This window comes from Chaetomium strumarium, assembly GCF_033439665.1.
Source record: "Chaetomium strumarium strain CBS 333.67 chromosome Unknown B0T15scaffold_7, whole genome shotgun sequence".
In the NCBI taxonomy this organism is placed as follows: Eukaryota; Fungi; Ascomycota; class Sordariomycetes; order Sordariales; family Chaetomiaceae; genus Chaetomium; species Chaetomium strumarium.
In genome coordinates this window covers 1978959-1992172 of record NW_026944435.1, presented here as the reverse complement: position 1 = coordinate 1992172, position 13214 = coordinate 1978959, and the positions used below count along the sequence as shown (strand labels likewise).

General features: G+C 57.3%; 5 protein-coding genes across 5 annotated transcripts; 3 read left to right on the top strand and 2 right to left on the bottom strand.

Annotated features, from left to right (window-relative positions):
* Window positions 1-288: 288 nt before the first annotated feature.
* On the top strand, window positions 289-2862 carry B0T15DRAFT_308337 (uncharacterized protein). The gene is made up of 3 exons (XM_062863895.1): window positions 289-1348; window positions 1418-1533; window positions 1592-2862. The coding sequence occupies exons 1-3, from the start codon at window positions 536-538 to the stop codon at window positions 2676-2678; spliced, it is 2016 nt and encodes a 671-aa protein (XP_062718299.1). The 5' UTR covers window positions 289-535; the 3' UTR covers window positions 2679-2862.
* A 30-nt stretch (window positions 2863-2892) lies between these two features.
* On the bottom strand, window positions 2893-7152 carry B0T15DRAFT_308345 (uncharacterized protein). Its single transcript, XM_062863896.1, has 2 exons — window positions 4415-7152; window positions 2893-4354 (listed from the first exon to the last, which is right to left on the bottom strand). The coding sequence occupies exons 1-2, from the start codon at window positions 6989-6991 to the stop codon at window positions 3107-3109; spliced, it is 3825 nt and encodes a 1274-aa protein (XP_062718298.1). The 5' UTR covers window positions 6992-7152; the 3' UTR covers window positions 2893-3106.
* Window positions 7153-7516: 364 nt separating this feature from the next.
* On the top strand, window positions 7517-8018 carry B0T15DRAFT_543136 (uncharacterized protein). Its single transcript, XM_062869965.1, has one exon. It carries the CDS (start codon window positions 7650-7652, stop codon window positions 7869-7871), a length of 222 nt encoding a protein of 73 aa, XP_062718297.1. The 5' UTR covers window positions 7517-7649; the 3' UTR covers window positions 7872-8018.
* A 118-nt stretch (window positions 8019-8136) lies between these two features.
* On the top strand, window positions 8137-10083 carry B0T15DRAFT_308280 (uncharacterized protein). Its single transcript, XM_062863893.1, has one exon. The coding sequence runs from the start codon at window positions 8402-8404 to the stop codon at window positions 10016-10018; it is 1617 nt and encodes a 538-aa protein (XP_062718296.1). The 5' UTR covers window positions 8137-8401; the 3' UTR covers window positions 10019-10083.
* Window positions 10084-10626: 543 nt separating this feature from the next.
* On the bottom strand, window positions 10627-12607 carry B0T15DRAFT_514542 (uncharacterized protein; the record flags this gene model as incomplete). Its single annotated transcript, XM_062868130.1, has 4 exons — window positions 10627-10722; window positions 10776-11888; window positions 11946-12212; window positions 12272-12607. 4 exons carry the CDS (start codon window positions 12605-12607, stop codon window positions 10627-10629), a joined length of 1812 nt encoding a protein of 603 aa, XP_062718295.1.
* Between the last annotated feature and the right edge of the window lie 607 nt (window positions 12608-13214).

The following is a 13214-nucleotide window of genomic DNA, read 5'->3' as shown; positions in this document are numbered from 1 at the left end:
GGGAACCAGGCATGCCAGGGCATCCAAGGCTGGTTGGCATGCCGATTACTCATGGGATCGGACAAATTTGGCAGCGCGTGGAAGTCAAGTCTTGATTCGTTTACCGTATGCGGGAGGCCCCCCGTATCCGGTAGTATTACCTCGTATAGCTTAGCTAGCCCGTCAACCCGAGTTTTGAGCGTCACCGAAGGCTGCTTTCCCGCGAGCTAACCACCTAGCCCCAGGGATTACTAACCGCAGGTGTTGTTCAGCCGTCTCCAGGAACGATTCAGTATCACAAGTCTCTACGAGGCACAGCGAGCATGGTGTTCGGGGTGTCTGGGGACACAACCCCAGCGACCGCTTCGGGCCTTACGAACGGACGAGAACGGTAATCAAGCACGCTGTCCACTTCCTCAGGAATACTTTATCCTGCTCTCGGCCGCGTCGAGATGGGTGTCCGCACCGCAAACAGAGTTCCCATAAGCCCGTGTCTGTTAGTTGTCCCATTGGGCATGTCACACGCCAGCTACGAGTGCCTATTGGAGTCGAGGCCATGGACCATTTCAACGCAACAATCAAGGATGGGAAGCTGATCAAGACTCGTCGAGGACTGCAGGTTTCGCGGCAAAGGTTCAACGGTCTTTCCTTCGTCAACGCATCTCCGCACGATCCTTGTGGATCGGGTTCTTCGACAGTGCCGGAAGCGACTGGGTCGCCTTCGCCGCGGCGCGAGATCAAATTCGTCGAGGAAGGAACTGGGGCAGGAAACGAGGCACCGGAGATTCACCGGAGGGATGTCGAGACCCCGGAACTCTCAGACGCATCCCAGGGCAGTAGACGGCGACGGAGGGCCGCTAGGCGAGAAAGGTCGCCGGTGATATCCAGGGCTGGAACACCGCCTCAGCCATCTGCAACGCCGTTGGAAGAGCAAAGGTTCCAAATCGAAGACCCGGGCCTGTACCAGAACATCCTCAGAACAGACCCGAATCTCGACAGTCTAGCGATGGATACACCGGCAGACGATCTCCCGGAGCCAGATCCCTGCTCGTTTGAGGACAACTGGGCGCTATTCGAGCGCCAATTCGACCACACACTGCGTTGTCTCTATCCATTTGAGGACATCCTGACGTACAACCCGGTTAGAACAGGCGAGTTCTACACGATGGTCACCGGGGACGGGGCAGCTGTGCATTGCGTGCGCATGTGCGGGAGCATCTCGGAAGCAATCATCAGCTCAGAGCCACGGCCCGATTGCGTCGCGTACCACATATCTAAAATATGTGCCATGCTCAACCAGAAATTGAACCAGGCCCAGGGAGCCGACGCGGCAACCATGCACTGTATCGCAACATTGGCATGGACGGGGGTATGTGCGGTCCTAATATCTACGGATGCTAGCGTTCTTTCAGCGTGACTGACCACTCCTACCGGCCAGTGCTATGTGGGCCGTCTCGATCACTGGCAACTCCACATGAGTGGCTTACGGAAAGTACTTGACCTAAATGGGGGGTTGTCTGGACTGCCACCGTGGCTGTTGGCAGAGATCTATACGTGAGTCCCGCCTTTGGTTTTCAAAGTGGGAGTTGGCAGCTGACGAGCCCATCTCCAGCGCTGACCTTAAAGGCGCCACGGCTCTCGCCTTAAGCCCCTGCCTCCCGTTTGTTCGCTCATACGACCCAAGCCCCGTTTCCGATGTGGTGTCTCTCGATGTGCGCAAGCAAACATCCGTGTCACTATCCGCCCTCCTAAGCCAACTGCACATCGATCCCGAGATCATTGCGTCTCTCATTTCACTCTCGATTTTGACTTCCGCGGTCCGGCTAGCCTACCAGTACGTCGGCACCGTGGCCTTTGAACCCCACGCTTTCACAGAAGAATGGCAGGCCATCATGCACGCCCTACTCGCACAGCCGGTCCCTCTTCGCGCCGAAGAACCCGACCCTGGGGCCAGCAACCCGTACTCAACTCAGATCTCTTCGCCATTCCCTACTGACACCCCGGCCTCACCCGTAGGAAGGTACGCGAGAAATCACCGCCTACTTGCTTCCATCCCCATCCTCCCCTCGACAGCGCTTGGACCCGGAGGTCACTTCGAGCCCGCCCTGCGGGTAGCCGCTTTGCTGTGCCTCAAAGAGCTACTCCCAGACTGGCCGCGCAATCTGGGCGGCTATAGCGTCCTTTTGGGCCTACTTCGCCAACACCTGGCCGAAATAATCCGTCGTCACGGGAGCAGCGGCGACGGCGGAGAGACGAATCCACTCGCGGGTAGAGCAACTGCAGTAACGACACAGCCACAGCTCTCCCTCGATACTACTAGTAATATCGATCCGCGCTTGACGGTGGCTGGTAAAGCCTCGCCGCCCTCACCATCGTCACCAAACCGCAGGGCCGTGAAAGCAGTGGCGATCTTCCTCTGCCTGGTCGGCGACCGACTGTCCCAGATAGGGGACGCGAATGAGCGCCGGCTCAGCGAAGACGAGCGCTACCCCCGCGACGTGTACCACGACTGCCTGACGGATGTAGCTGGGCTGGTAGATGAGGGAGACGTCGATGCACTTGGTGAGGAAGAGCTGATTCTAGTGAGGTTGTTTCATTTGGGAACGGTGTTTGGCCACCGGAACGGGGAGGGGGATGAGAATGAGAATGCTTGGGACTGGAGCGAGGCTCTGCGGCATATCATAGCGGGCAGGCAGTAATTGTACTTTTGTAGTTAGAATGAGATAGATACCTTAGAAAGCAAAGGGTGTTGGTGTAACATTATTACCGACCTTAAGGATCGAGAGTAGAGAAAGGGCGGCCGACGGTTTAGGTTGATCGGATGAGTTGGGACATAAAAAGCTTAGTACTGTAGGGATATAGGAAGTGCAAGAGCTCACAAGGTCGCAGGGTGCAACATAAGAGGGTACGAACCCTGCAGCTGCTGGACATAATACATGTCGACTGTGCCATGGCGACGAAGGGGACCGAAACGAAGGCAGACGCTCGATAATCACCCCCTCTGCTGCAGCGAGGTGTCTATTTAGAAACCGATTCACCCAGTTCAGCCATAAAATTAATACAATACATGTTACCGTCTCGACAGTCCCTTCCCCTTCTTTGCGACAAGCAGAAACCCCCGTCGCCTTCACTCCTCATCAGCCGCGTCAACCATGCTGGTATCAGCCCGCCCATCCTCCTCACCACCGCTGGCCGCGCCGGGGGTTGGAGCTGCCGCAGGCGGGGATGTGCCCTCCCCTTCTTCCTCATCGCTCTCGTCCAAGATGCGCCCGCGACGAGACCTCTTCGCCTGGGACCTGCGCGTCACAGTCTCCTCATCGTCTTCATCCTCTGCATCACCCGCGTCCGCCTGCTCACGGCCCCCACGAGCCTCCTCCCTGTCCACGTCCATCCGGTCAGCATCGTTGTCATCCCCGTCCGCTGCAGAGGACTCTCTCTTCCGCGGACGACGCGCTTGTCTCCGGGCACCCTCGTCTTCTTCCTCCGTCGCAGACGCGGGTGTCTGGCTCCGGCTCTGGGTACCGGACTCCCGCTGCGACCTCTGCAGCGCGCGCTCCGCCCTCTCGAGCGCATCCTCTTCCTCCTCACCGCGGCCGTACCCGCCATCGTCATCCTCATCACTGTCCACCACGATCTCGGCCGACTTGTACTTGGCCGACTCGTTTTTGCTGGCCAGCCGCTGCCTCTTCTTCGGGCGTCTCTTCTCGCCGCCACTAGCAGCGCCAGAGTCTTCGCCGTCTGTCTCGCCATCGGCAGCCTTCTTCTTGCGCGATCTCCGGCCGCCTTTCGCCGGTCGTGGCTCGCCGGACCGCGAGTCGCGCTCGCGCCGCTGCACCGTCCGCTTCCGCCGCTTAACCTTCTCGCCCGTCTCCGGGTCTGTCGTCATCTCAGCCTCGCGTCGCGCCCGCTCTTCTTCGGCGCGCTGCTCGGCGAGCGCCCGATCGCGTGCGGCAATTTCTTCGCGCTCCTTCCGGATCTTGTCCTGCCGCTCGCGCTCCGCCTCCTCAGCCTTGCGGCGTTCCTCTTCGCGCCGGCGCAGCTCCGCCTGTCGTTGTTCAAGGGCCGCGGCGAGCTTTTCCTTGTTCTTGGCTTCGTACTCTCGCTGGCTGGCGAGGGCACGCTCGAGCTGCTTGCGCTGCGTGTTGCGGGCCATGTTGGCGCGCTGCTCGATGTCGTGTTTGGGGTAGGGCGGCGACGGCGAGGCGGCAATTTCGTCGAGGGTCTTGATCGCTGACTCGAGGCCATCGGCGGCTTCTTCCAACTGGAAGGAAGTACGCTCGCTGTCGCGCATGGCGTGGAGGGTCAGGGCGAGTTGGATTTGCACGAAGGCGACATTGAACTTGAAGTGAAGTTGCTCGGGCGCCACGGCGAGGGCCTAGGATGGTCAGCGTAAATCAAGACTAGGTAGGGATTGTGTAGCGCAGAACTGATTTACCTTCTTCGCATAATCCAATGCCGTCTTGTAGGCGTCCAGATTTCGCTCTGCCCTGCCCTTATTGAGCCATGTTCGCCCAAGACACGACAGAATGCCGGCATCGTTAGCCTTGCCCTCCTTGGAGAGCGCAATCTCGTAGCTCTCGATGGCTTTGCTAAATTGTCGCAGCTCGGCATAGATGTGGCCTAGGTTGACGTAAACATGTGCCTCCTGGATCGTCTCGCGTACCTTGATAAAAATCTGCAGGGCGTTCTTGTAGTCCTTCTTGTCCTCCACGAGTGCGATGGCGATCCCCTGGGCCGCATACGCGTTCTTCGGGTCCAGCTGCAGCGCCTTATCGAAGAATTCGACCGCACGATTGTACGCAGCACTCCGCTTCTGCTTGTCCTGCTCCGTCTCGCGGCGCATCTCGCGAGCGGACATAAGGTGCAGGTTACCCATGCCCACGAGGGCGTATCGGTCGTGCTTGTCGTAATTCTGTAGGGTGTGCTTGTAATGGCGCTGCTCGGGGTCCTCTGCGATGTTCGCCGGTCGTTTCTTGGCGTTCACTTTGCCCAAGAACCAGCCGTACAAGGCACGGACTTCCAGATCGGCCGAGTTCTCCTGGTAGAGCTTCGCTACCGCGTCGGGGCCCTCCTTGTTGGGGTTCTTGCGCAGCTTGATGTAGGCGAGCCGTGTCCGAGCGTCCGTGTAGTCGCTGTGGCGGCTCAACAGATGTTCGTAGGTCTCGATAGCCTTATCTATCTCACCCTCATACTCATAACTCCGACCGAGATTGAACGAGATCGTCGTCAGAAGCGCGTCGGTGTCCACTTCGCTCTCAGTCTCGCTAATGCGAGCGCAAGAGTCAAGAGCGGCCTGGAAATACTGAGTAGCGATCCTATGCTTTCCGTCCTGCGAGTAGAAGCAGCCGATGTTGTTGAGCAGTTGTGGTGGCAGGAGCTTGCGAATGGCAGCGCGGGTGGCCGCTTCATCCGCCGTTTCCGCAGGATACTCTGACTGTGGAACCTGATCAATCTCCAACTGCTCGACCTGCTGGAGACACTGTAACGCCTTATCCGGGCTGTCGCTCTCATAAAGACGGGCGAGGTTCAGTAGAACGGCCGCATCGGGTGCGAGGTTCTTCTTCGGGTCCTTCCAAGCGGAACGGACGCCCTCCAGGAGTCCAACGGCCTTCTTTCCCTCGGCGCTTTTGTCTTCCTTCACCGCCGCGGACTGGTTGGCGAATACCTCCTCAGCATACAGAGTACCTAGTAGAACCATAGCCTCGTAATTCTTGGACTGCTGGATCATTTTCTCCAGGCGGAGCTTCGCTTCACCAAGGTCGTTCTTGATCACGGAGAGCTGTGCAACCCCGAACTTGGCGGGCAAGAAGCCGCGCTCAGTCCCTCCCCGGGCATCGTCGGAACGGCGGTAGTAGTCGCTGGCGCGGTCCAGGTTACCATCGTAGTGCTCCTTTCGGGCAAGGAGGTACCAGCCATCACTGGCGACGGCGTTGACATCCGTATACTGGATAGCCTTGTGGGCAAGGGCGTCGACGTTCGTGAATTGCTTGCGGGAAAGGAAGTAGCCGGCAAATGTGGCGCAGGCGAGAGGTAGGTTCTTGTCAAGCTTGAAAGATTTCTGGGCATATTCCGTCATGGCCTTTTTGTACAGGCGGATGAACTCGGGGCTGTTGATCGGCACATGGCCACTGACGTCGAGGTAGTAGAGACCCAGCAAAATGTTCGCAACTTTGGAGTCTGGGTTGATCTCCAAGCACCGCTCCCAGGCACCCTTGGCATCATCTTTGAAGCCGAGCTGCCAGAAGCAGCAGCCAATACCAATACGCGGATCCGGGTCAATCATGTCCGGCATCTTGGCCAGCACCTCTTGGTAGGCAGCCAGAGATTCTGGGTACTTCCCAAGCGAGAACAAGGCACGCGCCTTCCCCATGGTCGCCAGCATATTCTTTCCCTGAGACACGCGAATTGCTTCCTCAAACGACTTTAGGGCGTTGCGCAACTGTTCTGCCTTGTTCGAATCGACTGACCCGGGGGCCTTGGACGGTGGCTGGAGGGAGGCCCTCAGGAGGATCAGGACACCACGAGCTAGGAAGAGCGGCGGGAAGGCTGGGTTGATCCTCGATGCTTCATTAAGGCTCTGCGTGGCTAACTGAAGATAGTATTCCTTTGTCTTTGCCTCTGAGACTAACGAGCCCTCGGGGGCTACTCTGGGCGCCTCCCTGCTCTTCCACAGGTACAGCCAGCAGAGGCAAGTAATGATGCTGAGTTTCTCCCGCTGGTTCGCCTGCAGGACATTGGCACCGCGGATGAGCATCTCGATGGCGAAGTCGATTTTGTTCTGCTTCGCATACGCGAGGGCGACTGTCATCCAGTATATCCGGGGCGAATGCTCGTTCTCGAAGACTGTGCATAGCTCGGTCGGGTCGTCAGGCAGCACTTCAAGGTCAATCTCCACCTCCATCTCATCCGGCATAGGGATGTCGAGTGTGGCAGGGATGTCGGAGAAGCGCTTGCTTTTCGGGGCGCCAATCGCGGGCCCCGCAGGGCCGCCGTTCAGAACAGTCGATGCCATGGTGCCTTGAGTTAACGCGTCCAGCGCGAAGAATCTCGCGTCGAGGATGTGAAAGCAAGCCGCCGCCAGTTGAGGATAATTGACAAACAGGCCGGCGGTATCCTGTGCGTCGTCCGCGAAGTCGCAAAGAGCGAAGCAATCAGCAAAACGGCAAGTTCATAGAAGGTGTTCCGGAATCAATTGAAGGCGTTCCGGAATCAAACGTGGTGGCGACTCGGTCGCTAGCGACGCATCATGGATGGTTGCTTTGCAGTGCTGCAAATCAAGAAAAAATGGCAGCTCGTGGGAAGAGGAAGGTAACTCGGGAATGGTGTGAGCAGTTCCTAAGGATTGTTCCCTATTGATGCCAGCTCTGAATAGTACCACAGTAGCGGTCCACTTGGGGTTGAATGGAGCAGTTGCTGATGAGGCTGAATAGCCTGTGACGCGAAGAGGTTGCTGGGAGGTGTGGGTCCCTGCAGGAAAATCACCATCTCAAGGATCCATGCATTTCCGCAGCTCTCTGATTGGGTCAAGCTAAATGGGCAACGACACCTCCACAACAAGGCTGCAGTCTCATCCTTATTGTTATCACAGCAGTTCACCTCACCGCACGAGGTAGGTTCATGATCCGGGAGAACCAAATGCTTCACACCAATTTGCTTCAGAGACTGTGACGATGTTACCCTTTATTTTCACGGCACAGCTTACATTTGATCTAACAGCTGGAGCTATACGGATGTCCTTTTCGCCCCAATGTCTCCAATCCATCCCCGAGCGAGAAGTATCGTGGATATGCGGGAGGAGGCTATATGGTACTAACTTAGATGGCGGTGGGCCTGGGATGAACGCGGCTTTAGCAGAGTTCTGGACATCAGGCTCTGTGGTGTCCCTTACTTGAAGGACTGGTTACCTAGGTACCTACCTATGCTGATGGGGTTCAATGGCTTCCTTGCGTAAGTCAGGAAACAGGTGGTTAGCTCTAGGCACATATGACTGGGCCGTCGACATCGAGCAGTGGGAGCAGTGGGAGCAGTGGGAGCAGTGGTGTGAGAAGCCTCCAACTACGTAGGCCGGGCATGAGAGAGGCTTCTTTAGCTCCACGGGCTGGCAGTGTGGATTGGTGCATGTTTGATCACGGCTATTGTGTGCTAACGGCCGGCCTGGAACGATATTGATGCTCTCTGTTGTCTTCGCAGCTCTGCAGAACGCGGGGTATCAACTCTACTCGGTTATTATCGCGATAAGTGGCTGCTCATTATTCTCGCTCCCTCTCTTCCCTCATTTCTTTCACTGTAGATTACACCGACTCAGCGATAATACCAGCAAATCCAGTTCCCTGACTGCCTGTCCATCTACTCCTTGAGGCCTCCACCGAGTCGCTTCGCCATCCTGTTGATACTGGCTGTCGCTGCCACCCACGAGCTAGCAATGGCGCCGCCGCCTTATTCTGCCGGCGTCCATTTCGGGAAGGGAGTCGCCCAACGAGCCGAGAGTGAAAGCTGTTCTGGCTGGGACTGCCTCAGCGACGCTACGCAGGCCGGCATCCTCCTCGTCGCCGTCTCATCTGTAGCAGTTCTGGGCTACTTGTACTGGCGGTTCAAGATCAAACCCAACCGCCAGCATGGCGGTAACAATGGGGCCCGGACTTCGACCCATGGCCAGTGGGAAGTGACGCGAAGGAGCCCCAACACACTCTCAATCACGCTCTACCGTGAGCCTAGACCGCCGAGCAATGAAGAAGCCGGCACGACGGACAGCAGGGCCCCAGCGCGAGCGAGACGAAAGAAAGGGAACAATAAATCCACTCAAACGGAGGAAAATCAACTTGATCAGACAACTGAACAAGCTGGAATTGCTTGCGTTCCACAAATCCATCTGCTACCACCGCCGCCGGTGCTGCCGCCACCGCCTCCTGCCCCGATCTTCTGGACGGCTGCTACGCCTTCGGCCATTCCACCTCCACCACCGTTTGGACATCCAGTCCCTTGGCCCCCCGCGCCTCCTCCAGTTACGCAGTATGCAGTCCCTATTGGCTCAGGTCCAGCGACAGCCCCTTACCCGCCAGATGTGCCCCCTCCGTACTTTAACCACGCCGCCTCGCGCAACTTTGAGCGTTACGGCCCCAAACAGAGGAATGACGAGACGACACGGCCGGCCTGGACACCCCAGCCAAACCCATGGTCAAGACCTCCGCGGGTGAACCAAGAACGAATGCGGCAAGCAGCCCCGCTGGCGAGGGATCAGAGACAGCGGCGGCGTTGGTTCTCCTGGGGCGGACAACCGCGGGTACCTGGTCACGCCAGGACCCTGTCTAACTCCTCCTCCTTTACCATTGCCAGAATCCGATCGCCTTCCCCTCCTCCGCGTCCAGATTCCCCGAAAACAGACGGGCGTGCAAGAGGTCACACGAGGGAGTCCCCAAGCAAAAGGGCCCGGCAGTCCTCGGTGAACCATCATCGAGCAGAAGACCACGCCCGAACCCCACGACAGAACCAACCACCAGTGCGCAAGCAGCATTCACACCGCTGCGGCTCCTCCGCATCTCAGTCCGAAATCAGCTACAGTTCCAGCTACATCAATTCGAGCGACGAGGCCGTGTGCAACCCGATAGGTTTGCCCGAACCCCGTCACAAAGCCAACCAGCAACCGAGCAGGGAGAGGCGCAGCTGCCGCGACGATCGCGGCCCGGCGCCTCGTCGAGCACCTTCAGATTCCATCTCGCTGTCCCCCTTACCCCGGCAGCGTTCTCTATCCGCCCGCCCCAGATTCAGAAGAGTGGAGCCAAGTCCAGACATACAATTCCCAACCCCCGAACGCCGCCGAGCGCAGGTGTCGTTCGAGCGTAGTAGTACCGGAAACCCTGGGCGCACGTTCACACCGCCGCCACCGCCGCCGCCGCGTGACTCGAGCGCACGGAGGCCTTCGCGAACTCGGCGTGCACCGAGCGGTAGCAGGCGCCGCTCGCAAGCCAGAAGACAAAGGGAGCCGACTCCATCCTTGTTTGAGGTGTTCCGTCTGATACGCCATGCTCTGCGTGACGATTAGGTAAGTAGGGAGGAGACCCGGTCAAGGTTCCTGAGCCAATACACAGAGAAGTGATTGTGTGGATTTATGTACCCTGGGCTTTAGAGGACCGGGACATCTCGTGAAGAGTTGGGCAAGCACCACGGCCGGGATCATAAAGGCTTGGGATGGCTACCCGTATGAATACAGGCAGGCAGGCAGGCAGTTGCAAGGATGAAAGTGCCTGAAAGGGGGTCTTTGGCATGTCTGGTTCTTATGTTGTATTGTACACGATATGTAAGCACTTTATCCATCTCTAGGACGTGGTTCATTTGTGCATGCACCGTTTCTGTAGATTGATCGGAAGCACTCTGGCAAGAACAGTTGAAGAAGGGACATGCAGTCCAGGTGCAAGGAACATTGATTCTTAATGTAGCTATGTCGTCCAGGATCGAGTATTATGAGATACAATACTCACTACTCATTCTAATAAAAGGCTCCCGTTGTTGGCCACGCATCGCTTCCATGTTTGGTCCAGGGATACCTAGGTATCTATCGTAACACATTATAAGGTAAGTAAGCTTGGTATTACCGGGCCTCTATGTCTAGGCACGGCGTTTGCAAGCCGGTGAGATTGAAAGAACCGGCGCCTACGACTCGTCGATCTTCTCAACCTCTGCCTTTGCTTCCTCCCATGTCTCCTTGTTCTTTTTCGCCCATTCAATCTGACTCTTCGCGTAGGCAAGCTGCATCAATCGTCAGTATTTCGGAAACCCCTCAAGTTGGCAGAGGAACTCACCATATACCGCTTCAAATCATCCTCCTTCTCTCCTTGAAACCTCTTCAGGTCCTTGAGAATGCTTGCGCTCGCATCCTTGACATCCTGAGCCGACGCAACCCTTGCCTGCTCAAGCTGAGCAATCGACTCTCTCGTCCTAGTAATCGTGTCACGTCGCGTCTTCTCCGGATCGGCGTCCACCACCCCCTGGACAGCATGCCGAATAGGACCAAAGATCCTACCGGTAATCGATGCCGCGCTTGGTGCCTTTCTATGGCTTGGAGCAGCAGCAGGCCTCTCCGGTGCTCCGACGTTAGCGGACGGCGCCGAGGATAAATCACCGTGTGTCGGGGGAAAATCCGAGTCAATCGACGCGGTGTCCTCGTTACCGACATCGCGGCGATGGGCCGGCGGTTCCCTCGTACTGGTCGAGCGCCTTGGTGGTTGTACTTGCTGGCTACCACTTAGGTACTCCTCAATCCTTCTGGCTTCAGCCTCGCTTTGCTCCAGTTGGTCCAGCAGCATCTTCTTTTTGTTGAGCTCGTCGTTCGTCATCTCTTGTTGCACCCGCTTCAATAGTCGATACCGTAACACGCTGCGAATGACGCCTGCGAACTGAGCATTCTCGCGCATCGGCTCGGCAAAACTCGCCCCCAGCGAGGTCGATAACTCTTCGGTGGCGATATATGATGAATCGGCTGCTTGCCCTATCCTCTCGATCGCGGGCGCGAGTGATGGGGCCGGTTCCGAGAGAGCGAAAGCGTTGTATCTGGCACCCAATTCAGACAGGTCGGAGGCCAAAGACGACAAATGGCTAAGTGTCCGCCGGTTGACCTTCTCCATGGAGCCCATGAGGAGCGCCTCCAGTTCCCTGATAGACGCCTCGAACGCGGTGAAGTAAGGGTCGAGCTCATGCTCGCTCAGGGAGCTGCTTTCCGGTGGGAAACGAGCGAAGACCTGCGTACCGGTTGTGCTGTCTGCTACAGATGGAGCAGGGACGGACTTCAGCCTTGCCGAATTGCCTGGAACGGGGAGAAACTCGTGGCCAGGAGTAGGGTTGGCGGGGTCTAGAGGAGGCGCCTTCATGATTGATTTGGGGATCGACGCCAGGGGATGGGAGTGCAACACCTCACTCTAGAACGTATTAATCGAGAGGCCGTTCCTAGGGTTCTTAAGGAGCCCACAACTTACCCAGCTCGAATTCGGGTCAAGAAACCTCCACCAAACACCATCTGTTCGCACCTGCTCCATCCGACGGCATCGGTTCAGGAACACCGCGAGCATGCGCTTCCGCAGGTCGATTATCTGTTGATCCTGCTTTGCGTTCGTTGGGTTCGCGGCGTAATCGGCCATGGTATGCTTCTCTGGAATGGGCGGTATGATGAGGGTTGGGTGCAGCCTTGTTAGCGCATCCCTGAGGGAGGCAAACTCTGAGTAGCGCCGGCGCACCATAAGCTCCTGGAGATATCCTGGTCAGTGTCTGATTCAACCGACAGCAAGACATAAGTCAGCCTTACTCCTGTCTTGATGGTGTAGACGATATACCGCCCGCTCTCCGAGCTTTTCCCGGCGTCAGTAATCAAGATAGGCAGCTCGGGATTTTCGTAGAGCATCTGCTCTACGCGGCTGTCGTAACCACCGGGTTTGCGCCGGGGCACGAGCTCACCCTGGGAGCGGGCATTTTCCTCCTCCTCACTCTCGGCATCTGTGGACTCGTGTCGCGGGGCTTCCTCCGCCGTGGAGGATGGGGTGTTGGGCGCATCGTGATGGGGGTCGACTTTCTCCCAGTCCTCGTCAGTATCCTCGCTCGGAGATTCAAGGGAAACATCCTCCAAGTCCTCCGGCGGCCACATTATGTTTCGACGGTCGAAGTACATAAACGCCCTGGGTTCCCACGGAGAGACTCACAGTCGTGCGTGACGGGGGAGGAGGGGTTAGCGGAAGAGGCAAAGGAGTCCCTGCGCTCAAAGCTCCCGCCATAAGGGTTGTTATCCTCGTCATTCCACATCTTGCTGCTCGTCTACCGATGATTGCCACAAAAAAAGCTCGGACGAAAAGCTGCATCCACACATAGATCGGATGAAAGAATGATGGACGTAATGATGGAGGTCAAGGCGCAAACACCGGAATTGACCTCATGCACAGCCCTGCGCAAAGGGTCGAGAAGCTGTATCGCGGGGCTGCGTCATGCGTCAGGGTTTGGTGAACTAGGTACTCTTCGTCTTGATTGTGCGCGTACCTCTGTAGCTGGGAGTATGTCTGCTCAATTATGCTGCTTCGGATGTCTACGTAATTCCCGTGCTCAGAGGTGAAACGGGGAGATGGTGGGTGATGCAGTGAGGTCAATTCGCCGCTTGCCTCAAGATCTCAGTTGCAGTTGCTCTTGAGTGGGTCGGAGCTTCCTGGGCCAGGCGCTGCGAGGCACAGCTGGAGCTGCCAAGAAAGATGACGACCGGTGCT

What these genes read in the sequence shown, in the direction of transcription:
- B0T15DRAFT_308337 (XM_062863895.1), top strand. Translation starts at nt 536, where the DNA reads ATGGACCATTTCAACGCAACAATCAAGGATGGGAAGCTGATCAAGACT. An exon ending in CAACATTGGCATGGACGGGG is followed by an intron (nt 1,349 to 1,417) that starts GTATGTGCGGTC and finishes CCTACCGGCCAG; the next exon opens with TGCTATGTGGGCCGTCTCGA. An exon ending in CTGTTGGCAGAGATCTATAC is followed by an intron (nt 1,534 to 1,591) that starts GTGAGTCCCGCC and finishes GCCCATCTCCAG; the next exon opens with CGCTGACCTTAAAGGCGCCA.
- B0T15DRAFT_308345 (XM_062863896.1), bottom strand. Translation starts at nt 6,991, where the DNA reads ATGGCATCGACTGTTCTGAACGGCGGCCCTGCGGGGCCCGCGATTGGC. An exon ending in CATTGGATTATGCGAAGAAG is followed by an intron (nt 4,355 to 4,414) that starts GTAAATCAGTTC and finishes TGACCATCCTAG; the next exon opens with GCCCTCGCCGTGGCGCCCGA.
- B0T15DRAFT_543136 (XM_062869965.1), top strand. Translation starts at nt 7,650, where the DNA reads ATGTTACCCTTTATTTTCACGGCACAGCTTACATTTGATCTAACAGCT.
- B0T15DRAFT_308280 (XM_062863893.1), top strand. Translation starts at nt 8,402, where the DNA reads ATGGCGCCGCCGCCTTATTCTGCCGGCGTCCATTTCGGGAAGGGAGTC.